General features: G+C 41.4%; 1 protein-coding gene and 1 long non-coding RNA gene across 2 annotated transcripts in view; one reads left to right on the top strand and one right to left on the bottom strand.

Annotated features, from left to right (window-relative positions):
• The window catches only part of LOC145443022 (dynein axonemal heavy chain 5-like), a 74,339-nt gene that overhangs the window by 38,467 nt on the left and 9,964 nt on the right, over positions 1-25,908 (top strand). Inside the window, exons 41-74 of the mRNA XM_080321005.1 lie at positions 124-318; positions 1,772-2,014; positions 2,109-2,281; positions 3,101-3,227; positions 3,789-3,981; positions 4,616-4,734; positions 4,794-4,884; positions 6,057-6,259; positions 6,645-6,794; positions 7,267-7,407; positions 8,082-8,204; positions 8,264-8,381; positions 10,139-10,284; positions 11,654-11,785; positions 11,856-11,996; positions 14,817-14,907; positions 15,141-15,289; positions 15,932-16,123; positions 16,708-16,824; positions 17,485-17,689; positions 17,751-17,881; positions 18,733-18,860; positions 18,921-19,071; positions 19,954-20,130; positions 21,039-21,254; positions 21,385-21,552; positions 21,866-22,084; positions 22,427-22,603; positions 23,274-23,468; positions 23,540-23,695; positions 23,851-24,033; positions 24,102-24,248; positions 24,767-24,931; positions 24,989-25,226. Coding sequence (XP_080177131.1) covers positions 124-318; positions 1,772-2,014; positions 2,109-2,281; positions 3,101-3,227; positions 3,789-3,981; positions 4,616-4,734; positions 4,794-4,884; positions 6,057-6,259; positions 6,645-6,794; positions 7,267-7,407; positions 8,082-8,204; positions 8,264-8,381; positions 10,139-10,284; positions 11,654-11,785; positions 11,856-11,996; positions 14,817-14,907; positions 15,141-15,289; positions 15,932-16,123; positions 16,708-16,824; positions 17,485-17,689; positions 17,751-17,881; positions 18,733-18,860; positions 18,921-19,071; positions 19,954-20,130; positions 21,039-21,254; positions 21,385-21,552; positions 21,866-22,084; positions 22,427-22,603; positions 23,274-23,468; positions 23,540-23,695; positions 23,851-24,033; positions 24,102-24,248; positions 24,767-24,931; positions 24,989-25,226 — 5,500 coding nt within the window. The remainder of the gene's footprint in view (positions 1-123; positions 319-1,771; positions 2,015-2,108; positions 2,282-3,100; positions 3,228-3,788; positions 3,982-4,615; positions 4,735-4,793; positions 4,885-6,056; positions 6,260-6,644; positions 6,795-7,266; positions 7,408-8,081; positions 8,205-8,263; positions 8,382-10,138; positions 10,285-11,653; positions 11,786-11,855; positions 11,997-14,816; positions 14,908-15,140; positions 15,290-15,931; positions 16,124-16,707; positions 16,825-17,484; positions 17,690-17,750; positions 17,882-18,732; positions 18,861-18,920; positions 19,072-19,953; positions 20,131-21,038; positions 21,255-21,384; positions 21,553-21,865; positions 22,085-22,426; positions 22,604-23,273; positions 23,469-23,539; positions 23,696-23,850; positions 24,034-24,101; positions 24,249-24,766; positions 24,932-24,988; positions 25,227-25,908) is intronic.
• On the bottom strand, positions 10,142-10,824 carry LOC145443026 (uncharacterized). The gene is made up of 2 exons (XR_013916274.1): positions 10,738-10,824; positions 10,142-10,694 (listed from the first exon to the last, which is right to left on the bottom strand). It is a non-coding gene; the product is annotated as an uncharacterized LOC145443026 (long non-coding RNA).

The following is a 25,908-nucleotide window of genomic DNA, read 5'->3' as shown; positions in this document are numbered from 1 at the left end:
TGTTACGTTAACATGTCAGATATGAGTGATTGTCCGCATTTCGCAACGATTCATATCGTGATTTAGTATCCTTGCTGTCGCCGAATAGACTTCCCGCGACGTTCAACCTTTTCTGTTTTTCAGAACCCCGGCTACGCTGGACGTCAAGAATTGCCGGAAAACTTGAAGATCATGTTCCGTACCGTGGCCATGATGGTGCCGGACAGGGCTATCATCATCCGCGTCAAGCTGGCGTCCTGCGGTTTCATCGACAATGTCAACCTTTCCAAGAAGTTTTACACCCTCTACAAGCTCTGCGAGGAACAACTTTCAAAACAGGTAACGTCGTTGAATGCCTTTGCTTATTTTTTAATTAGGTCCACCAGACGATTTCATCCGGCCCGTCAAGAAATCCGTTGCAGATCCAAGCAATCACCAGAGGTCTCGTTAGAGATGTCGCGATTCAAAACCCATGTTTCACTCCGCTCCTGTATACAGTAGATTGGCGAAGCTTTGCTGGTGTGATGTCGCATTGGCTGATAATGTGTACATTAGGGCTGTTCAAAAATAACCTTTTTTTCCCGGATTCCAGCCATTCACTGATTAAATTGTCAGGTTACCCTAAAAAACGCTGCACACCAAATTTGGTTCAATTCTGACAAGTATAGGACTCCGTATCGGTGGATAATCCGAGAATTATCACCGAAAAACTCACATAACTCCGCTGCTACTGGTCGATATTGAGTCAAATTTGTTTTGCATCGTCTTTGAAGACAGCTCAACAATTTGATGGGGTTGGCAAAAAAATTTGAAATTTTTTTTTCCAATTTTCCCTGATGAATTAAAAATTTTAATTGGATCTGCGGAGTCCTAGACTTGTCAGAATTGAACCAAATTTGGTGTGCAGCGTTTTTAAGGTAACCTGACAATTTAATCAGTGAATGGCTGGAATCCGGGAAAATGAGTTATTTTTGAACAGCCCTAGTGTACATACATCATTGTAAAATCCGCTAGTGGTCGCTAAAGAATGTCCGGAATTTGATCCACAAAAGTATGGTAACCCTAGTATAGATTTGAAGAATTTATATTCGCTCGTATTTGCTTTGTACCTTGGGTTGCATTTAAAACAAAAATCAATTTAAAACAAACATGTTTAAAACTTGTCCCTTGTTCAAAACATGTTTTTTACTGTGTTTTTTTTTGTGTTTTTTTATAGCCATGACTTCACAAATCTTTAATTGTAGCATCACAGTGGATTGTCATTGACAATAGGGAATATAGGGTAAACATGGCTCCTTCGAATAAGGGCTTCCGACCACAGTCATAAACAGCCCAAAAATATCTTTAACCAGGACTACACTGTTGTGTAGCATTTTTCCGGTCGGCGGTCATCATCATCAGAACACCCATTCCGTACCAATTATCTGTATCTACTCGCTATAACTGTCGAACCAACATCGATTTCGAATGTTCCACCCCCTCCATATCGTATGCGTCGACTTTATTAGGTGCAAATCGTCTGTAGGTTCGTACTATATGTTTTTCGAAAGTATTTACACAATTATGTCATAATTAGACAAACTTTTAAAACAACGCAATTTTCTTTTTTTCAAAAAGGCATTTCTTTAAAACACAGTTTAAAACGTGTTTCAAATCACCCTTTGTTTCAAATGCAACCCTATTTGTACCCATGTAGCGAATTTTCAGTAGAGATCTTATGATCTGGATGCACCGGTAATTCTGGGGTGGAACGCATGAAGTTGAGTTTGTAACTCTAATCTTTTTACGCCAGGTCCATTATGACTTCGGTCTGCGTAACATCCTTTCCGTGTTGCGTACTTTGGGCGGGGTGAAGAGAGCCAGCCCCGAGGACCCGGAAAAGCTTCACGTGATGAGGGTCTTGCGTGACATGAACCTTTCGAAACTCGTGGATGAAGACGAACCGCTTTTCATGTCGCTGATCAACGATTTGTTTCCCGGAATCGTGCTCGAGAAGGCGGGTTATCCAGATTTGGAAGCGGCTATACAACATCAGGTAAGGTATTCTTGTATAGGTGACCGTGCAGTTTAAGTGGCTGAAAGAGGTAGTCAGCAACGAAGCACTTAAACAAAAATTGCTTTCCTTGCAGGTTCACGAAGCCGGCCTCATTTACCATCCCCTGTGGATCTTGAAGATAATTCAGCTGTACGAGACTCAACGTGTACGACACGGCATGATGGCGCTCGGCCCTAGCGGCGCTGGCAAGACTAAATGCATCCACGTGCTGATGAAGGCTATGACAGATTGTGGGGAACCGCACAGGTACATGACTTGCAGCAGTGAATGTATAATTTCTACTCTAGCTCAGGTCAAACTAACAGTTGTCATGCCTTGAGGCTTGATGCCTCAACATTAATGTGCATTTACGGCGAATTAAGGTGAGCTAGGTGCAATTTTCGTAAATAAATTTAATTGCTGTGAAGGGGCTATTTTGCACAATTGGTATGAGAATTTCACTCACACAGGAGATACCAACATACCCTAAAACTACTTTCTAATTTGCAAAATCGAATTTGTAAAACTAAGTAGTTATGCCTAAACTACAAAGTGGATCTATTCTTAAAGTGCAAATCTATCGATAGAATTTGATTTGTCGACTACGTTCGGGCTTCAAGAAGAGTTGAAGCAGAAATATGTTTTATACGAAACTGCTATAGTTTGTGTGGTTATCAAATTCAGTGTTCAGAAAAGCTGTCTGTGTTCTGCTTCTGACCGTCTCCGCCGCTAATTTCAATGTAACAGGTTAGTTGGGTCATAGAATCCTACATTTCCGCAACGACAATCTGAGTTTTATGGAGGCTCCTTACGTTATCAAGGATGATACTTAATTTTCCAGGATGCTTATTGAAAAATGTGTCTCGAATGTTGTATAGATAGCGGTGGAGTGTAAACAATTCCCCTTGTGTATTTGGTAATTCAAGGAGGAGTAAAATTTCCCATGTATAAGAGTGTTCAGGGAATTATGGTGTATGGTGTAAACTTCACTATTTCAGATAGGTGAAGTCGCCAGCCAGTGTACTAGTGTGCTTATTGTATGGTTGCGAAGAAATCTGTCTGACCCTACTCTTTTCTTCTTTGTAGAGAGATGAGAATGAATCCAAAAGCTATCACGGCACCACAGATGTTTGGCACACTGGACGTCGCCACCAACGACTGGACCGACGGTATCTTTTCCACGCTCTGGAGGAGGACGCACAAGGCCAAGAAGGTGACAGCGACAAGCAAACTTTATTGTGTTGCACTATAATCGTGATCTTGATAAGTTTTGGTGCCGTGTTTGTAAATACTGAGGTCAACGATTTTGTTACCTATCAATTTTTATGATTTAGACGTGGGACTCTATAATAATGTTCATATGATACAATACTTGATCAATTTGGGGCATGCAGATACACTGTTTCAATATAGAGGCTAAAAACTTTTGTAACGTTTGATTGATTTTACCCCAGCACGACTTCCAAAGCCCTGTTTTGCTCAAGGCTATGGGAAAAAACTGAGTAAAATATGTGTCGGACATTGTGATTTCTGAAAATCGCTCCATTGAAACTAAAAACAAAGACTAATTTACAGTGAAGTTTTGAAATTTTTGCATGGAAAATCATCATGATTGCAATGGATGGATTTTCATGAAATCAAGCAAATTGGAAACGGCTGCTGCCAACGAATTTTTCGCAAAATCGTCTATAGTTTGAGACCACATTGTATGAAGAGCTCAGCGCCCCCATAGAATTGATACGGCCCAGTTCTTAGGACAGTATCATCATTTCAGGGTGAACACGTCTGGCTGGTTTTGGACGGGCCCGTCGACGCCATCTGGATTGAGAATCTGAATTCGGTACTTGACGACAACAAAACCCTTACCCTGGCCAACGGCGACCGTATCCCGATGGCGCCAAACTGCAAGATCATCTTCGAACCGCACAACATCGACAACGCTTCGCCGGCGACAGTGTCCAGAAATGGTATGCGCACCAGCCTCTAGTAAAGTATTTGGAATAATACGTCAAACAGTACTACACCGGTTCTCGTCAACACTTTTTGAAATGGTGCAGTGACTTTATTTGTCGAATGTACTACATACACAGATAACCGTGGTATAGGCGGGAGGCTCGATATAACATAATCGAGCTGAGCCACCCAAGCTAGGAGCATCTTACACAGAAGTCGTTAAAACTTTAGATCAACTAATAACAAATACATCATCCTGGAAAATTTAGAAATGAAATGACTAAAATAAGCTTATTTAAAATACAATTTAGCTGTAGCTTGAGAGATCATCTACTATTTTATCTATCAACGCTAAGAAACGTGATTGGATTTTGCACAAGACTGGTAGATTGGTGTTGCACAGACAGGGACAAGCTAGAGGAAAATCTTGATTGATGTTGGTGTGTATCCGAAGTGCACACTTATAACGTTTACACAAAAGTTATAGACCACACCACACCATACTAAGGCGGTTCTGGTAAACAACAAATAGATCACAACCTTTGACCACTCGGAATTGCCTCATTGGGCCCGTAGGGAAATCTCTTGTAGCGCTCCCCATGCACTATCCATATTCCATTGCAAGCATTTGTATTTTGACTATTTCAGGCATGGTGTTCATGAGCTCTTCAGCTTTGGACTGGCGTCCCATCCTTCAAGGCTGGCTGCAGACGCTGCCGCAAGCCCAGAACGACCAGCTTTGGGACCTGTTCGACTCTGTCTTCCAGGTTTGTTTTGTGCGGTACGCGCGCTACGGACAACTGCCTAATTTTCTGATTTTGTCCAGGACCTACTGAACTATATCTCCACGTCTTGCGCTGCGAAAATGATCGTTTTGGAGTGTATGTACATCAGACAAGCTATCGACTTGTTGCAAGGTAATTGTCGATTTTTCTTATTAGAATATTTTTTTGCAGCATGTATGTTATGGCTGTAAATAAGAATTTTTTCCCGAATTTCACTGCCACAGTGGTTAAATTGTTAGGTTGCCAAGAATTCTTTATCACTCTCTATTCAAACTTGTCAGCAGCACAATGTTTGGTCTTGGCTACGTGATGGAATTTTCCACAGTAAATACTGTTGCTATGTAAAATTGTTCAATTGTAATAGCTTTGCTTCGACTGTTTGGAATTTAGCCATGTTTGGTATGCAGCATTATTGGAGGCTTCACAATTTAATGACTATGCCGGTGAAATTTGGAAAAATGGGTTCTTTTTGAGCATCCTTAGTATACTTGATGCTAGGAATTGAAGATTTTAATAATATATTCCTAATGTTATTATATTAAAATTTTGCGGGGGAGATAGCATAGTGGGGAGCGTCAGCGCCATCGATGCCGTCGGAGGTTATTCTGGGCTCATCGTCCCCGTGTCACTCTTCTTATGGCGACAAAAAAAGGCCAGAAAAAAGAAACGTTGAAGTGAGAAAAGAGCAAAAAATAACTAAGAAGAAAGATTAACATCACTGAAATGGGGGCATTAGGTCGAGGTGCATGCCAGTTTAAGAGAACCCAACTGGTCGTTCGGCATCCCCCTAACTGCTCATTACATCGCATTGTGTCTTGTATATCGCATGGCGCATTGTGTTTGTGTCTTGGGCAGATGAAGCTATAATCTGAAGTTTATAAAAAACAAACCTGAAGCTTTTCGAGCTGACACTCTTCGGGTGCAATCGTCGGCAAATGAGGAATACGGTATTGCTACATCATAGGCATCCAATTAAGATATAGAAACAAATGGGGCTTTAAAACTTGAGCAACAAGATCCCGCACAAACAATGTGGTGAATAAGGACAGGAGCGAACGGACAATACACTATGAACTGAAATTGAAACTCCCATGTCAATCCCACTTTCAGCCGATTTATTGCAAGTGATATTTTGCCGAAGATGAACTCCTAATAAGATCGTTCTTAATGTTCTTCCAACCAACAACACCTACCGGGTGGTTTACATCTGACTGTGATTTTAAAAAGAATGGTCGCGTACTAAAAGTTGCCTATCAAGTTTTTCACGCTTCGGCGATATCGCACAAATATTCTCCCGTTGTCAGGTCTGATACCGCGCGGTGAGGAGCAGAGCAAAAACATCGACAAGACACACATGGGCCGCTTGTTCTTTTTTGCTCTGATGTGGTCGCTCGGGGCCTTGCTCGAACTCGACGACAGGGCAAAGATCGAGACCTTCCTCAAAGAGCACGAATCCAAGCTGCCGATTCCGCCTGTACGAGACGACGAGACCATCTTTGAGTACATGGTACGGTTTTATTTTCGCATTTCTGCAATCGATCGACCTCAAAGCAGCCATTTTCCTCAGTAAGCCACCGTATCCTACAGCACATCATCGATCTCTGTGGTGTTGAGATCGAGGACTACGCAATGCCGCATACCTTGAAAATTGTTACTTGTAATGTAATTGGGTAAGAATGTAAGGCATTAGTTCTACTTGCACTCACGTGCCAACAATTAATTCAATCGCTACTGAACCAAAGCTATCCTGTGATGCATTACCGGTGAGAAATTTACTGCAATTCATTCCAACCAAACACTTTCCTTTGTAGCTCACAAATAATCATTTACATACTGCATGCTTGAGTTGATTTTGGTTGTAGATGATTTCTCAAATTACCATTCTTGTCAAGGTTAACGACAGTGGTGACTGGGTGCACTGGAACACGAGAGTGCCGGAATACATCTATCCCAAAGACAGCGTGCCGGACTACCCATCCATTCTTGTGCCCAACGTTGACAATATCAGAACGGATTACCTGCTTAACACCATCATGAAACAGGTTGGTGCGGTAATTTCCAAGTTATTCTGTAGATAACTTGGCAGTTAGTCTTATGGTTATCATAGTACATGACGGTTCTATGGATTTGTCTCTTGAAATTTTATGAGATCAACTGAAAAAATGTGTCCGCAGTATCTGAGTAAGGCCTACCTACTCCATAGCCGCTAAGGTTGCGTGGATTGATTTTGAGTGAAATGCAAATTTTTAATCATGTCATACAGGTGGAAATCGCCAAAGGCTGATACTGTATCATCCAAACTGCTGCAATGCCGTAGTACTTTGAAAATACAACATGTAATATCATCTTCTATTTTTAATCTGTTGCAACGTGGCTCAGATTATGTGAAAACCAAACCGTCATCAATTGCTTTGTGAAAGCGCTCAAACAGAGCGCCACGGCTCTTTTATGAATAAGTTTTTGTTGACGTGGGCGTCGTCCGCACCGCAGGATTTTCACATCGACACTTTGCAGGAAAAAGCCGTGCTCCTAATCGGTGAGCAGGGTACCGCCAAGACGGTCATGATCAAGGGCTACATGAACAAGAACGACCCGGAAGTCCATCTCACGAAAGCTCTGAATTTCAGTAGCGCCACCACGCCGAATATGTTTCAGGTACGAGTTTTTTGACTTGTTTGGGTGCATTTATCGAACCCCTGTGGATTTAAGTTCGAAGAGGCCAGCATGAAAAATTTTGGATTTGATCTTTTTTCAAAATATATGATGGTTTTTGATTCACACGAAATCTACGATGCAGTTACATTTTTATTATATTCGGGCAGAGTATTTACAAATGGGCTGTCGTACCAGCCACATTTAGTCAGGTCCAGGATTTCTGTTTTTTTAATGATGACCATGTAGCTATTGACGGGCTCCCGGTTTACGAAATTTTGATGAAGCGAGGGCAAATGCCTTTGCTTCAAAAGACTGCGAGGCAATTGGCCAGACACTTCTGGAAACAGCATCCATCAACATAATAAAGTGTCAAAAAATTGTGCCACCATAAATTTCAATATCTTTAATTATCTCCTTTCTAAGTTACATTTATCAGCTCTCTGGTTGCTGCTTCCCACTTCAAATTCTTTCTGTTAATATATAACCACACTGTGGTACTCCACTACTACGGTGGGGACTAGTGTTGAGATGTTCATCTGTCATATTGGCATTATCAGTCTAATTTCTGATTATCTTTGACGAAGTAATAAGTCTGAATGCCTATCCATTTTAATTTAGAGTGACCTAGTATATTACAAAATGTCTGTGACGACACCTGATATAATTCGTGACAGCGCACGATCGAAAGCTACGTCGACAAACGTGTGGGCACCACGTATGGCCCGCCAGCCGGTAAAAAGATGACCGTCTTTGTTGACGACATTAACATGCCGGTTATCAACGGTTGGGGTGATCAGGTATGCTCACGTCGCTTGTAGACTTGTAAACCGCGCACGTAAACTTCTTCCACCTCAAGATCACAAACGAGATCGTCAGACAGCTGATGGCCAACAAGGGTTTCTACAGCTTGGACAAGCCCGGGGACTTCACGACTATCGTCGATATTCAGTTCCTCGCCGCCATGATTCATCCCGGTAGGTCGTTCGATGATTTTCGTGTCTGGATTTGGGGTTCCGTCGGAGGTAGTCAGTTTGGAGATGGACCGCATACTGAAGGGTTATTATAATTGCTAGCGCGTGTATTTGTAAATTGAAAAATATGTAAATTAAGATTTCTAATTGGCTTTATATCCACTTAATGCTAGGCCTACTCAAACTTGGGTTGTTTGAGTGCGTCAAGGAAGTTTCATATCCTTAGTTAGCGTGAATCGTCAATGTAGAAACGACCTAATGGCACCAGGGTCCAGGACTGTAACCAAGTCACCTGGTTCCGAGTCACAAGTCAATCTCACTTTTATAGTTTTGACTCGAGTCAAGTCAGAGTCATTTTAAATTCACCACCGAGTCAACTCCGAGTCCAAGTCAGTGAGCAAAGGGTCGAGTACGAGTCATAGCACTAATCAGATCTGCACCACTGGTCATCATTGTGCACATGCAGGACAAGCGAGGAGTTCCATAAACTCCTAAAAGCTTATAAATCTTATTTCATATCTGTTGCAATGACATTTTTGAACAAATATATGAAATGCGAGAAAAAATTTCTTGATCTTCACGAAATTTTCTTTCGCAGCAAACCATTGTCCCGCAATGATCTAGGTATTATTAACCTGTGGCCAAGTTAAAGCAGTCACCGTCAGTTAGTTTATCGCGGTCTGTACAAGAATGTGGTACGTGAGCTCAGTAAAAATGATCAAAATGGTACACGCTACGGATGGTGTGGACGTGAGGTTCACGTTCGCGTTCTGTGAGTGAACCTCGGAAATTTAGAGGTTCACGTTGACAAACGAACCTTGGTAGGTTCTGCACTGTGAACCTTTTTCATACATGCCAATTATCACTTCATTATAACATCTTTGGTTGAAATTTATTGCATTTCAACTGTGGGCCACTCTATGCATCGCGCTGGCAGCATAAAAAATCAACACTAAACCAGCACGCACCTTGACAATCTCAAAAATTTTACTTGCTTTGTCACAAAAGTTTGCTGGAAATATCCAGCTTTCCGTTTGTGAATATTTGGAGACTCTCTGCAATGAGCTTGACCCGCAATCACACAACATCAAGGGCGAAATAACCTACATGTAGGTAGTGAGCGAATGATGCTTATTCAATCAACCAATGAAATTGACATCATTGTCTGATGTACATGGCCAATCTTGATTTCATATATTTATTCTATCATAAAAACCGAATCCATGGAAGGGGATGTTGGCTACTGCTGTATAACTGTAATATCGGTAGCAAGTACAGAAACCCATTTTATACTTAATATCAACGTAGCAATACTCAGACGCCGAATACATTGTCCGGTCTGGCCTGGACCGTTAAGGCGTAAGCTTATATTCCATTCCAAGTCCTCGTCGAAATTGTTGGCAAATCGACGGAAGATAATGATTTTATGGGATTACTATATCATTTGATTGTCGCAGTTGATACATTTGGCGATGTTTAAAACGTCAATATGTACTTCAGTATTGTGGCATTATGTGGTCCGAGTCGTCGTTAGGTATCGTGTACATTAATATGGGCTATCACTTCACTGAAATGCAGGGTTGGAATTAGCAACGTGACGTCATGGGGCTCACGTTCGCGTTCACACAGAACCTTTCAAAAAGGTTCGCGTTCGCACGAACCTGAACCATTCAGAGGTTCACACCTTCCCTAGTACACGCGCGTACATAAAGTTTGGTGAGCACTACCTCGTATTAACGTGGGTTTGAATTTGCTGCCAGGCGGAGGCCGTAACGACATCCCACAGCGTCTGAAACGTCAGTTCTGCATCTTCAACTGCGCGCTGCCGTCGAACAATTCCATCGACAAGATCTTCCGCACCATTGCCGAAGGATACTTCTGCAAAGAGAGGGGATTCCCAGACGAGGTACATTTCGGACGTCTCTTATTTTATGATCGGTGCGGTTACGCTAGCTGACTCGAAAAAGGACTCAAGAATTTGACTTGTGATGTTAAGAAATTTTAGCGAGGTAGAATATTCAATGGCTTGAAAGTTCATTCCAGAATTCAAGTACAAGTCATGAGTTTTTCGTATTTCCCAAATGTCGACTGTGAGTCAAGTAAAGTCAATTCAGGGTAGAGACTGGTCCACACTTGCACAAACTACTGGATTTTCGAAAAGCTCAACTTGAACTACAACTACTTAAATTTCAAAACTAGCAACAAGCACTAGAAATGGAATTAACCGATTTTCATAATCCGCAACTAGAACTACTCAATTTTCAAAATCCGCAACTAGAACTAGAACTACAACTACTCAATTTCCAAAATCAGCAACTAGAACTAGATCTACAACTACTCAATTTTCAAAATCCGCAACTAGAACTAGAACTACAACTACTCAATTTTCAAAATCAGCAACTAGAACTACAACTACTTAATCTTCAAAATCTGCTAATAGAACTAGTCGATTTTCAAAATCTCCAACTAGAACTAGAACTACAACTAGTCAATTTTTAAAATCAGCAACTAGAACTAGAACTACTCAATTTACAAAATCCGCTTCTACAACTGGAACTAGAACTACCCAATTTTCAAAATCCGCAAACTAGAACTAGAACTAGTCAATTTTCAAAATCTGCAACTAGAACTAGAACTACAACTACTCAATTTTCAAAATCAGCAACTAGAACTAGTCAATTTTCAAAATCTGCAACTAGAACTAGAACTAGAACTACTCAATTTACAAAATCCGCTTCTACAACTGGAACTAGAACTACCCAATTTTCAAAATCCGCAAACTAGAACTAGAACTAGTCAATTTTCAAAATCTGCAACTAGAACTAGAACTACAACTACTCAATTTTCAAAATCTGCAACTAGAACTAGAACTACAACTACTCAATTTTCAAAATCTGCAACTAGAACTAGAACTACAACTGCCTAATTTTCAAAATCAGCAGCTACAACCAGGACTACTCAAAACACCTAACTTACTAAATGTTTAGTTTGTACAAGTGTGGACTCGTCCTTCAAACAACATGACTCTGGTCCACCCTACGCTGCTTCTATTAAATGCGATCCGACATAAATCATTTGGAATGACTCGAAAATAGATTCTAGAATTCGAATCCTGGTCACGAGTCAGGTCGAGTCAGAAAAATGGGACTCCAGTCGTCCCTACTGTGCTGCAAGGAAATAAGAATAAAGATTTGGAATATGTAAATAATTCAAATAATTTGAAAAAAATATAAACAAAATATGAAATCTCATCAAGGATTTTCGTTCGGTTATAGGTCTCCACCCTGGCGCCGACTCTCGTCGGCGTGACGCGTAGGATCTGGCAAGCCACGAAGATCAAGATGTTGCCGACGCCCGCCAAGTTCCATTACATCTTCAACTTGAGAGATCTGAGCCGTATCTGGCAGGTACGGCCTCTCCCTGGCGCGGACAGCGGCGGGCAGCCGGTTTGAGCGGACGCCACTTTTTTTTTGACAGGGCATACTCATCATTGACTCGGAGGTGTGCCAGTCCGAGGAGGTCATGCTCGGGGTTTGGAAGCACGAGTGCCACCGTGTCGTTGCCGACCGCTTCACGAACCAGCCGGACAAGGACTGGTTCGAGAATTACATATGCAAGGTATTTCTAACACCGTTTCCGGATTTTTCTTCGTTATCTTAGTGTGGAACAGGGTTGTAATGAGTTGAGTCATGACCAGGGCGAGTTTTTGCAACTTTTTTTACAACTTCCAACAGCCTCCTAAATACTCAGAAGTTATGTAGTATGGTGTTTTAAGCTGTTTGATGAAATCTTATATTGCAACTTTTCTTCATTTTTTTACGCAACTTTTTTCAAGTTTTTTTCGATTTTTTATGCAACCAACTTTTTACTGGAAATATTTGGTAGGGTTGTAATGACTTGAGTCATGAATCGACTCGATTTGCGATTTTTTGGTGACTTGACTCGAGTCATTTTCTTGAAAATGAAAAAAGACTCGACTCGAGTCAGTTTGTGTATTGACTCGACTTGTACTCGAGTGGATTTCACATGACATTAACTCGGAACTGAACGGTCAACACAATGACTTGGACTCGGACTCGAGTCAAATTACTGTGACCCGGACTCGACACTCTACTCTGCGACTTGGACTCGGTAGAGAATTGAAAATGACTCGACTTGACTCGAGTCAAAACTATAAAACTGAGATTGACTTGTGACTCGGAGCTTTGAGACTTGGCTACAACCCTGATATTTGGCACTATATGTAAATAGATCGCTTGCTTATTTCACTGTCGTTTGAATTTGATGCCCTTTCCGATTAGACGTACATTCAAGCTAGTCCGCCGAAAATTATATGTTCACTGGGTCAATTTTTTCAGGCTATTGATTTTGTTGAAGTGCCCAACGTTGAGTTTTGCTACAGCGCCTTGGATATGGAACGATTGAGTATCTCATACCCTGATAATTTCAAGGAACTTGTCTATAAACGCGACTTTTTACTTCAACTTTTGTGAAAATGAAATGCAGCTTTTTTACTGCAACTTTTGTGCAAAATAACTGAAACTTTCCACGGTTTTGACCGCAACAAAAATTGCCCTGGTAAAGACTCGATCGAGTCATATGACACGAGAATCGTAAGCTACCACATTGTTACTTTTACGTTGATCAGTACTGGTGTTTGTGAAAGTGACTCAGGAAAAGTAAAGAAAGTGAATGTAATTAAAACAGTGAAGATTACTATTTTATGTAAACAATTGAATACGGTAGTACATTCTTATTGAAATGAACCCGAATATTTTCGGCTGACGCTCGTCAGGGGTAATCATCGGCAACTAGTCGAAAATTGGAAAGAACATTGTATATCAACCATAGTATCACAAAATATGACGTCACCAGCATGAAATTTCAAATGAGACAGCGTTCAATGTAGGCTACTATTTTCAGGTGGTACACGAACTCCTTTTGTTGACAGAGTTTGGGTTGGTGTATTTTGATAAAAGTCGACTCCAAGGCACAAAAATGGAAGTGCGAACGGCCCCTCCCAACTTCCATTTGTGTAGTCATTATCAAAGTAGGCTTGGCGTTTAGCGGCTAATGCTGAATGATAATATTATCTTAGCGACACGTTGCGTAGGGCGAAGTGAAAAAAAGAAAAATTTGGAATTCCAAAGTGTCTTTGATATTTGGTCCCAAATCGCGAATGAACTACTTCTATCACCATTCAAGGTTCCTGCACCCACTAGTGGCCGTGTAATTTCACCGAACGAGCTGAAAATAGCTAATTTTGCCATATCTTGGTAACCGCTTATGCTCCAGCTAGTTTTGGGCTTGAAAGCTGCGGAAGCAACACGTTTCCATCTCACTTCCATAGAACTTTGTCTTGAAAATGTACAGAAAAAAAGTTACAAGCAAATTATTGATTTTTAGACCGCCATTGAAATGTCCATTGGTTTTACCCAAGTTTGCAATGCCAATTTGCATGTTACAATTTGTTACATTGCTGCTATAACAAAATCTTGTTTGGCGGACCTATGCGTAGGGCAGAGTGAAAAAAAGATAAATTGGAATTTCAAAAAGTGCCCTTGATATTTGGTCCCAAATCTCGAGTGAACTACGTCTATCACCATTTCAAGTTCCTGCACCCTCTGATGGCCGTGTAATTTCACCGAACGAGCCGAAAATAGCTAATTCTGCCATATCTTGGTAACCGCTTATGCTCCAAAGCTAGTTTTGGGCTGAAAAGCTGCGGAAGCAACATGTTTCTATCTCAGTTCCATCAAACTTTGTCTTGAAAATGTACAGAAAAAAAGTTACAAGCAAATTATTGATTTTCGGTTTTACCAAGTTTGCAATGCCAATTTGCATGTTACAATTTGTTACATTGCTGCTTTAATTACAAAATCTTGTTTGGTGGACCTATCAGTTGATTTTTATACCAACCTAGCATAATTTAGATTAGCAGAGAGAAAGATTGAACTTTCATCGTATTGCATCATCATAAACCTTTATGATATGAACTTGATGAAAAGGGTATCTTCCTGTTCAACTTTACAGCAAACGATAGGCCTAGATTGTTCGAAAAGTGAATCAGTTACACAAGGCCTGTAATCACGATATTGTCGGATTGCTCATGAATCTTTTCAGTCTGGGAACAATTTTGCAGCACTGAATATAGGTATCGTTCGCGTTTGCATCGTTCGTCGTGGAAGATATAAGATCACGATGTCGCTCTGTTGTGGTTGAGCACAGAGCACTGGCGCATTGGCTACATTAGTCTTTACAGCGTGATACTTCGAGCAGAATTTGTTGAAAATAAATTGACGATGCAAGGTTTATCGCTGATAAAAACATAGTGGCGCACGAGTCGTGTGTGTAAGTGTATGTGTGCAAAGGGCAGTACGCTAAAACCCGTACTTCGTTTTTATTCGATTCCATTTCATCTCTGCCGATCTTCCGCAGATTGTCGCCGACGAGCTGCCCGAGCTCAGCGCCAAGATGCCGAAGGAACCTTACTACGTGGATTTTTTGCGCGAAGCCCCCGAGCCTACCGGTAAGTGAGATGTTCTCAGCGCCTCGCTTCCCAACGACAGGCTCCATTACACTATTGGTTTTGAACAGTATAAAGTAGTTTTGAGGTATGTTTGCATTACCTGCCTGCGTCAAATTTCCATGTCTGTGCATTCCCATGGAAACCGCTCGTGCAAACTCTTTAGCAATCATTACTCGGGGCCCCTATTTAGTATTAAATATAGCAGGCATCGAGTATGTTTCGATAATCAACAGGCGAGGAGGGAGACGACGCAGATCTAGACGCTCCAAAGATTTACGAGCCCATCGAGTCCTACAGTCAGCTCAACGACAGGCTGCTGTCCTACGAGGAACAGTACAACGAGACTGTGCGAGGCGCGAAAATGGATTTGGTCTTCTTCAAGGTGTGCAAAGCTGCTAACGTGACGTTTTTGTATAATCATTCTTTATGCGATGTTACACGAAAATGTTTTCGACTGACTCCCGCCAGTAGCGAGTGTCTAATTTGAAATGTAGGCTATCATATGTCTGTGTGACATAATAATAACAGTCTTTGAGTTCCTGTATTACTAACGTTAGCAGTAAGTCATACAGATTTTGTTTCCTATATTATTATTGTTATGCATAATATGAAAATATTGCTGCAATATTAGATCCATGATTAGGCCACTCTGTCATTGAAATGTAATATGTACGGTGGAAATTGCTAATAAAAAACTGTATTAAAACTCTAGTGGTGCCCCCTCTGTGATTCTCTTCGATTTATATCTATATGTATCTATGAATGTTATGGGTCTGATTGTACATTATAACAGTATTTAAATATGTGTGGTTTGCTTCATAATAATATTTTTGTTCTTTTTCGGTTTTCTCGTAAATGTATCATATACATCTTGAAGCATGGAGCTTGAAGCCTCGATAACCATCGACACAGTCTTTCCTGGTTGACGCACTTGTTTCATTTGTACATATTTTTGTGCAATCGCCTATATGTATCTACCTACTACCGCTGAAAATCGTGATTACCAAGCATGAATGTATTCCAGGACGCGATGGTGCACGTGGTGAAGATCTCGAGAATTATACGAACGCCGCGTGGCAACGCTCTGCTTGTCGGTGTGGGTGGCTCGGGAAAGCAGTCGCTGACCAGGCTGGCGTCGTTTATCGCCGGATACAAGAGCTTCCAGATCACTCTGAGCAGGACGTACAACGTGTCTAATCTCATGGACGATCTCAAGGTGATAACAGTTTGTTGTTACGATCGAGAGGTTTCTCAAATCTAATGAGCAGTGAAATACCGAAATATTTTATGTTGTCGGGAACAGGATATGGGAACTGTTTTGTAGGCGCTTTGAGGGAATTCGAAACATTGTAGAGCTGAGATGTGCATGGATTTGGATTTTTTTAAACAGATTTGATGATTTGGACCAGACTTGCATTGGATATTGATTTATGATTACTTTGAAGCTGGATTTGGATTGGAACTTGAACATGAAATTTGTAATCAATTACAATATTCATTGCTGCTATGATTCTGGTTGTACATATTTTTGTTGTTGTCGGCCTTGTCCGTGAGTCCTGTTTGGCATTATAGCTGAAGGGGGTAACGTAGGGGATCCCCGGGTATTGGGATGTGATATAAATTAGGCCGTTGGATGTTTAAGGTTAAAACCTTTGCAGCAACATTCATTGAAATTGACCAAATCTGGTTCTGCCATTACGGGAGTGCTTTGTAGTTGATTGAAAAGCTTTGACTAAGAATAGAACTTATCTGTTGATTTGACCATTCACAATTCATGTGAACGCCGCGGTGCTTTTCTAGGTCTTGTATCGTACCGCTGGTAAAGATGGGCAAGGCGTCACCTTTATTTTTACGGACAACGAAATCAAAGATGAAGGCTTCTTGGAGTACATGAACAACGTACTGGCGTCTGGGGAGGTTTGTGATATTTTATCAAATTGAAGAACATATCTCTCAATCGTATCTAATTTGAAGTTTTAAAAAAAATCTTGGTATCAATTAACAAAGAGTATATAATTTTTCCTTCTCCTGTTACCTTTGAAGCATACCACAAGCTTTACTGATATAACCAGACACCACCGATATTTTTTAGTCCTTGCCTGTGCCACATCGTCGTAACCGCCAGCCAGCTAGGACCAACTTTCTCTGTTATGTTAACTGGTTTTTGTTCAAGGAAATAAGTTTTATCTTGGCGGCCGTCAAAAACCATGTTTTAATCGGTGTATTCAGTGGCGCTCAGTAGCAAAGTACTCATGGTTATTCGTAGCATTCAATTGGGTGTTGCCTACTTGCACTTACTTGGTCAAGTGGGTATGTTTTTAAACTTCTTGTTGATGAGTGCTTTGTTAGTAATTTTGCCCCTTCAAAACACCACAAGATTACGATGCAATGACAACAAAGGAAGGTGTCGAACCAACTTGGAGTAGTCTTTGTGATCAGACACCTGTTTTTCCACTTCTAACTAGTTTTTTTCAAAAAGCAAAATGAATTAACGTCCACACCATTGATTTTGAAAAGAAGAATTTAGAAACAGGACTAGTTTGCATCGCTTTCTGACGCTTTTACGATTTCGTCCAGGTCTCAAATCTCTTCCAACGTGACGAGATCGATGAAATCACGCAGGAGCTGATCCCGGTCATGAAGAAGGAGCTGCCCCGCCACCCGCCGACCAACGAGAACCTCTACGATTACTTCCTGTCGCGTGTCCGCGCCAACCTGCACGTGGTGCTGTGCTTCTCGCCCGTCGGCGAGAAATTCCGAAACAGAGCGCTGAAATTCCCCGGTCGGTTCGCGCTACTTGCTAATTTAATTTTGATGGTACGATCATTTATTTCTTGCTTCAGCTCTCATCTCGGGATGCACGATGGACTGGTTTTTGCGCTGGCCTAAGGAAGCGCTGATTCAAGTCGCGGAACAATTTTTGTCCAGTTACAAGATCGAGTGCACGGATGAGACAAAGCAAAACGTGGTCCAAGTGAGTGCTTCCGCGAGTTTGTCGAAGATGACGCGGATTCCATATATCTGTGATTTTTCAAGCTTGATTCGAATTCGGACTTGAAAACTGAATTTTTGCATTTGATTTTCCAATACCAATGAAAATAATTTGGTACTCACCCGGTTTGTACATACAAAGAAATGAATCGTATATTTGGAACAGTCCTGGAAGTATCGTACGATCGTGGTATCGTACAGTGAAGACCAATGTGATTTTTACGACAACGCAACTGCTCCCTGTAACACGTGACGGCGTGCTTCCTGCACTTAAACAAAGTAATTTCGTGAACGAATATAAGTGCCACTGTGATTGTGGCTACGTGGGAAGAACGTCGAAGCGCTTGCAGGAACACATAATTCAGCATGTCCCTATATTTATTACACACTCGATGAAAAGCTCAATCTTGACTCATCCGCTCAAGCTTGATGCTCGGCAATCAAAGGCCATAAATTCTGCCATTGGCAAATATCCGTTCGATAATCTCACTAGTGCGAAAAATATTGAGACGACAGACACTCTCATTTGTGTGCTTTTGAGTCGAGCTTTATCAAAATACACCTGCAAAGGCTGTGTCGACAAAAAAGAGTTCGTGTACCATCTAAAAATAGTACATTGAACGCTCTCGTATTCGAAATTTCATGCTTGTGATACGATTGTTCTTCTCCATTATCTACTAGTTGCTGACGATTACCCCCGATGAGTGTCAGCCAAAAATATTCGGGTTCATTTCAACATGAACATACTATTCAATTGTATATGGAAGTTCCGTACCTCCAAGAAGCTGTACAAATGATGGTACGATTCGTTTCCTGAATTTTTTCTTGTCTCAGGTCATGGGTACGGTCCAAGATCTGGTTGCTGAAAAATGCGTAGAATACTTTGAAAGGTTCAGGCGCGCTTGCCACGTAACGCCGAAATCCTACCTCTCCTTCATCACGGGATACAAGAATATCTATTCGTGAGTCACGTCTTGGCAATTGGAGTCGCCCGAAATTAAGTCTACCCCGCCGTTGTTTAGAATGAAATTGGACGAAATCGGCATTTTGGCGCAGAGGATGAAAACCGGCCTACAGAAACTGGTCGAGGCGGAAAAATCTGTGAACGAGCTCTCAAAGGAACTCGCGGTCAAAGAGAAAGATCTTGCGGTGGCTTCGAAAGAGGCAGACGAGGTATGTGTTGTGTGTCTTGTGTTCAGATGTACGTAGAGTGGGTCAGTACCTGAGTATTTTTCCTTATATGGACTATTTGTACTTAGGATATTAGGATATTTCACAGCCCTATAAAAACATAGAATGCTCAAAAATGACAACACATCACTTGAAGCCTATTGTTCGTAATCTTTTGAAATACTCGTTTATTTGAAAACAAAGCCTCACGTTCAAAACTCTCGCTTACTATGGACTAATAATAAAGCATGTGTTACACCTGAAAAATTATCGAATTGCAATAATTCAATAAATTCTCATTGTGGCAGGGTTGTAATGACTCGAGTCATTTTCTTATAAATGAAAAATGACTCGACTCGGGACAATTTGCGTATTGACTCGACTTGTACTCGAGTCATTGCGCATGACTCGAGACTGGGTCTACCAAGACAGTCATTTCATTGTAATTTCGAAGAATAGTAAAGTTATCACACTGTTATCATTTCATCTCTCAGTACCGTTACTTGAAAATGCTAGCTAAAATTGTTGGAAGTGGGGAAAATTAGTATATTATGTTGGTCTTCTACTCAATTTATGTGCATCTTACACCGGGTCAATTATGAGACTAAAAGTAGATGTAATCAGCTCACGTGATTCACTCGTAAAAGCGATGCAAAAATATCGTAAAACTACTTTGAACTTTATGTTATCCAAACTCTAAAATCAATTAGTTTTCTGTCTAGAAATAGTAGCCTACTACTGGAATATACAATGTCGATTGGCAATAACTTCTTGAATTATCTTAAAACGTAGAAGAACTTCATTGCTGGCCATTGTCGCTACTTCCGCTATAACTAGTGTTCAGTATTGTCTACTCTGACGGCCTACATTTACCCTGTATTGTAGGTTTTGAAGGTGGTGACCACGAAAGCCACGGCCGCCGAGGCTGTCAAGGCCGAGGTGCAAAAGGTCAAGGACAAGGCCCAGCATATTGTGGACGCCATCGCGGTCGACAAAGCGCAAGCCGAGGAGAAATTGGAGGCGGCCAAGCCTGCTTTGGCAGCAGCTGAAGCTGCCCTGCAGGTATTAGCAATGTACATCGTCTGATTTTGCTCTGGAGATTGATTTTCAAAATCTCAACCCATAGGCTTGGCTTATCATTAATATGGTTTTCTTGTGTGAACGGAATTGGTGGTAAAATCATATCAAATCTATGGCAATAGCTTGCGCTTCCAGGTAATTATAAGGATCACGATCGAATCGTCATTGATTCTTGTTCACAAATACTGAGCCACAATTTTTCGGCATAGCTGAAGATAGTATTTGCCCCTGTAAATATTAGTTTGCTCAGATTGCAATATTGTTATATCAAATCTTGAAATCTTTTTTCGGGTCTGAATTCTTTCGCTCTATTCATTTCGAATTGGTTTTGAGTCAATTTTACATGTCCAATACCAGACTTGTACATTAGGGGTATTCAAAAATGGCAAATTCTTTAATTATTTATGATAGTTGTGCTCACCGTAAATACTATTTTATTCAAATCCAAATTTTTCGACGGCAATAACTCCGCTTCCACTGGTTGGAATTGAACCAAATTTGGTGAACATCGTTCCTAAATAAATTTATTCCTAAATAATAAATAGAAACTTTTTTCTCCTGTAGCAATGCGGCTACGGGCCGGAATTGAACCAAATTTAGCGTGTAGGCTTAAATTAGGTAACCTAACAATCTTATCAAGTAGCCAGTATGATTTGCTAAAAAAAGCTATTTTTGAATACCCCTTACTACATGCAACTGGATTTCAAAAATGTGGAACTAAAACTAGAACCAGCCACTTTTCAAAATTTGAAATAGAACTTGATCTGACGACCTTTCAAAATCCATAAATCGACTAAAACGCGACCAACTAGATTCACTTACAAAGCGATTGGTAGTTTGAACAAGTCTGTCCGTAATTACTACTAATCGTCGATTTTCGGTATTTTCAGACCATCAAACCCGCCGACATCGCCACCGTCCGTAAACTGGGCAAGCCGCCGCATCTAATCATGAGAATCATGGACGTGGTGCTGATCCTGTTTCAACGTAAAGTGAACCCGGTCGAGCTGGACCCGGACCGGCCTTCGATCAAACCCTCGTGGGGCGAGGCGCTCAAGCTCATGAACAATTCGCAGTTCTTGAACATGCTGCTGAATTTCCCGAAGGTAACTGTGATAGCGGACAGTTAGCAGATGTGGTCAAAGTGGTGAAAGTTGCTACTCAAGTAGACATCAATCCGTGAATTTCTACTCATAAATTCAGCGATGGTAAAATCCCTTATTTTTTCTATACCAGGACACAATCAACGGAGAAACTGTGGAGCTGGTGCAGCCCTACCTTCAGATGGAAGATTTCAACACGGAAACGGCCAAGAAAGTGTGCGGTAACGTAGCGGGCTTGTGTTCGTGGGCGGAGGCCATGGCGTATTTCTACACCATCAACAAAGAAGTACTGCCGCTCAAGGTACGGATTAGTTCAAATTAATTATGGCCTGTTACGAACATGCAGATGACATCATAAATTGGGTTTTCTGATCTCGTATGGTAGCCGTCTAGCGACTCTTATCAGTTTGAATTATATATCTACAATGATTAATTATAAAATATGTTACAATAACATATCCGTCATAAAATTGAAAGCATTTTGACCTGATACTATGCAGGAGCTGTCGCTAAAAATAGTTCAATAACCCTGCTCCAAACTGTAGTTACTCCAGAATGCCCATTTTAACACTTTTTATCTGCCGGATGCGACTAATTCGTGCTGCGAATGACAGGCGAATCTTATCGTGCAAGAAGCCAAACTCACCAAGGCCATGGCCGATCTGAACGCCGCCCAGGCGACACTGGACGAGAAGAACGCCGAGCTGAAGGTTGTGCAAGACCAGTACGATAAAGCCATGGGTCACAAGCAGGCGCTGATCGACGACGCGGAGGCTTGCAAGAGGAAAATGGTCAACGCAAGTGCTCTCATCGAAGGGCTTGGTGGTGAAAAGGTGAGTTTTATCGACTGTGCTCGAGTAGAAGCAAAAGCCCTACTTTCTACTTAATCCCTAGTAGAAGAAATATACAAGACATGAAGACTTCTCGAAATAGAATAGTCAGAGATTAGTATTTTAAACCAGAATTTAAAATCGTGGCCACATTTGCATCAGATATGGAGTTTTGTGTTGTATCAACCCAGATTTCTAGAATTATTGCCGCTCTGGTCAATTTCACTCACGAGATTGGCGTATATTTGTCTAAACTAAGGTTACCACATGTCCTAGGATTTGTCCTCCTTCTTAGCTTAAAATACCAACTAACACCACCGCTTAATCTGTTTGTCTCGCGGGCAGGTACGTTGGACGGCCGCAGGGAAAAAATTCCAAGACCAGATCAACCGTCTCGTCGGCGACGTGTTGCTGGCCACCGGCTTTCTCTCGTATTCCGGTCCTTTCAACCAGGACTTCAGAACTCTCCTGATCAACTCTTGGAAAAAGGAAATGTCGCTGAACAAGATACCGTTTACAGAGGTACGTCTGCGGGCGGTTTGCAAAATTTGGCAACAGATTTCCTTGAAAATTATGATTTTCGTATTATTCGAGACGTTCGTTACATCGCTGGTTTCCGACCTGGGTCCGTGTCCCCAAAAACAAGCTCGACCATCGCATTAATCATCAATTAATGTGCTATCCTGTTTATTGTGTGTGCTTTATGTGTATTATTTCATCATTTTAGCTAACTGTTAGACCACGGGCTGGCCTGATATGGGAAAATGATGTACTTGGCGGGCCAGATTACATAATCGACATATTAATCGCGAATTTATTCACCTATACAAGGCATATAGCGTATTTAATGTAAATTTCAAGTCTAAAGCATTAGACAACAAAACAGTATTTAATGAATTTAATAACCTAATCTACTTATAGCTGCTGAAGTTAATCAAACATCTGTGGTCGAGCAAAGACGTCTTCGAACTCTGGCTGCTATGTGTGAATTAAACTGATATTATCAAGTATAGAAACGGATCTCAAGCTAGGTACAACAATGTAGAGTCCGAACTTCTTCAAGAGATTTATTTCATCTGCCGATAATAAGAATGAAATAAAAATCGATCAAGATTAGACTAATACAGATGATATATCTTACAAAACGCAATTACACGATTCAATAATAATTCACCTTCATTCTCTCCTACAGGACATCAACCTGATCAGTATGTTGGTCGACAACGCGACCATCGGCGAGTGGAATCTTCAGGGCTTGCCTAACGACGAGCTGTCCGTCCAAAACGGTATCATCGTCACCCGGGCCACGAGATATCCGCTGCTTATCGACCCTCAGGGGCAGGGCAAGATCTGGATCAAAAATCGGGAGAAAGACAACGAACTTCAGGTTTGGTTTCGAGGGTTTTTGACGAAAAATTGGTCGGGGATGTCATGCCTGGTATTTTTTTTTCATCGAAGCTGACTTCGCTGAATCACAAGTACTTCAGGAGCCATTTGGAGGACGCTTTGTCTCTGGGTAGGCCGCTTATTATTGAAGATGTTGCAGAGGATTTGGATCCGGCTCTGGATAACGTTTTGGAGCAGAATTTCATCAAATCCGGTTCCACGTTTAAGGTACGTGTACACTTGCTTGTTTGATTTATTGTTTCGTCGGCTCTGAATTGAAAAGAGTATGACTGCCGGGGATGCGAATTCCGCCTAAATCTTAAATCCCAATCCCCGAGCTTCTCGAGCCAGATTCATAAACAATGCGGCATAAATTCATCAAGGTGAAAGTGGGCGACAAAGAAGTTGACGTCATGAAAGGCTTCAAGCTCTACGTCACAACCAAACTGGCCAACCCCGTCTACACCCCCGAGATCTACGCCCGTACATCCATCATCGATTTCACCGTCACCATGAAGGGCTTGGAAGACCAGCTGCTTGGCCGTGTCATCCTCACCGAGAAGCAGGTTAATATGCAATAGGTTAACAGTATAGAACAGCACGGCATCTAATCATTCTCGACTTGGCCCTGCAGGAATTGGAATCAGAGCGTACCGCCTTGCTGGAGGAAGTTACAGCAAACAAGAGGAAGATGCAGGAGCTTGAGGATAACTTGCTGTACCGTTTGACATCGACGGAGGGGTCCTTGGTGGAGGACGAGTCTCTCATTCAAGTGTTGAAGGTCGGTTTGGTAGCTTATTTTTATCAAAAGTGTTCTGTAGCGAAGTGCTTCTTCCTTTTTTGAGTAATCGAGTAGGTTTTGCCTGCTTGTACTACTTACTCAAGTAGTTATGATTTTATAGTACTTCAAATTCTACTTGAGATTTTTCCATCTATTTTTTCATGATTTTTCCATCTCTACTAGGCCTACTTCTACTTGACAATTTTCAGATTTCTGAGGTAAAATAGGCCTGGAATAGTTAGAGTTTCACTTACTTTGAAATTGAAGAGCTTTTTGAAGGTACAGAGCTCCAAGTTGAGTGGAAATTTTTTTATGTTACATCTGTTTCTACTTGATCGCCAACTATGAGTACTTTGACCGCCTCTGGTTTTTACTTACGTTTGTTTGACGTTGCTGCATTCAAAATAAAAACATAGCCTCTGGTTTTTACTTACGTTTGTTTGACGTTGCTGCATTCAAAATAAAAACATAAAAACGTGAAGCTCAGCAAGCTGACAAGAAGATACTTCTGTTGCTAGGTCACTAAAGTGACCGCCGAAGACGTGAGCGAGAAATTGTCGGTCGCCGCGGAAACAGAAGTGAAAATCAACACGGCCCGTGAGGAATATCGACCCGTCGCGAACAGAGGCTCTATTCTGTACTTCTTGATCGTGGAAATGTCTTTGGTCAACGTCATGTATCAGGTAAGCGACGCTCCGATATTTATTTTGAAATCGGTAATCCGAGACTGACTGGTTTAGACGTCTCTCCGTCAATTCCTGGGGCTTTTCGATTACTCGCTGGAGCACTCGGCCAAGTCTCCCATTCCGGCCAAACGTATCACCAACATTATCGAGCACTTGACCTTCGTCGTGTTCAAGTACACCACCAGGGGTCTCTACGAGGAGCACAAGTTCTTGTACACGCTCCTGCTCACGCTCAAGATCGACCTGAACCAGGCGAACATCAATTATCACGAGTTCCAGACGTTCATCAAAGGTTAGATTTCGTTGAATTTCGGTGTCTTGTAATATATATTAACAGGTAAAAATGATGTATAACAATATAAAATATAATGTATAATGCAATAATAAGGACATGTGTTCTGTGAAACACGAGACATTTTTGCAGCTTTTTATACAAATACATCGAACAAGTTCTGAAATGCCGAGGTGATCGCATAGTTTTCAAATAGAGGAAAAAGATGCGGAAGTGAGATGTGAGAGTGGCTGGAGCTTGTTACTTAACGTCGCTCAAACGTCAGATCTAATGTGCTTTGGCTTGTTTTATGCGGAATTCGAAAGCAGGGTTGTGACCAAGTGACATGGTTCGGAATCACAAGTCGATCTCACTTTTATAGTTTTGACTTGAGTCAAGTCGAGTCATTTCCAATTCACCACCGAGTCAAAGTCGGTGAGTAGAGGGTCCAAGTCATAATGTTCATTCACTGTTCAGTTTTGAGTTCAATCCGCTTTCTTCAACTCTGCTCGAGTGATATAGAACGGCTCACATTCGTAATACTGTAATTTCCCACAGTTCTAGAAGTTTCTGGTCCTATTTTCCTAGTATCAGGACTGATAGACGAAATAACAATAATGCGGTGACTTTACCTTTACCATTCTTCGAGTCTATAAGCAAATTGACTTGAGTCGAGTCATTTTACGCATTTGAAAAACGAGTC

This window comes from Botryllus schlosseri, chromosome 7 (genome assembly GCF_051294905.1).
Source record: "Botryllus schlosseri isolate E-star chromosome 7, Bs_hap1, whole genome shotgun sequence".
NCBI classification, from domain to species: domain Eukaryota; kingdom Metazoa; phylum Chordata; class Ascidiacea; order Stolidobranchia; family Styelidae; genus Botryllus; species Botryllus schlosseri.
The sequence above is the reverse complement of the archived record's forward strand: the minus strand, read 5'-3'. Positions and strand labels throughout refer to the sequence as shown.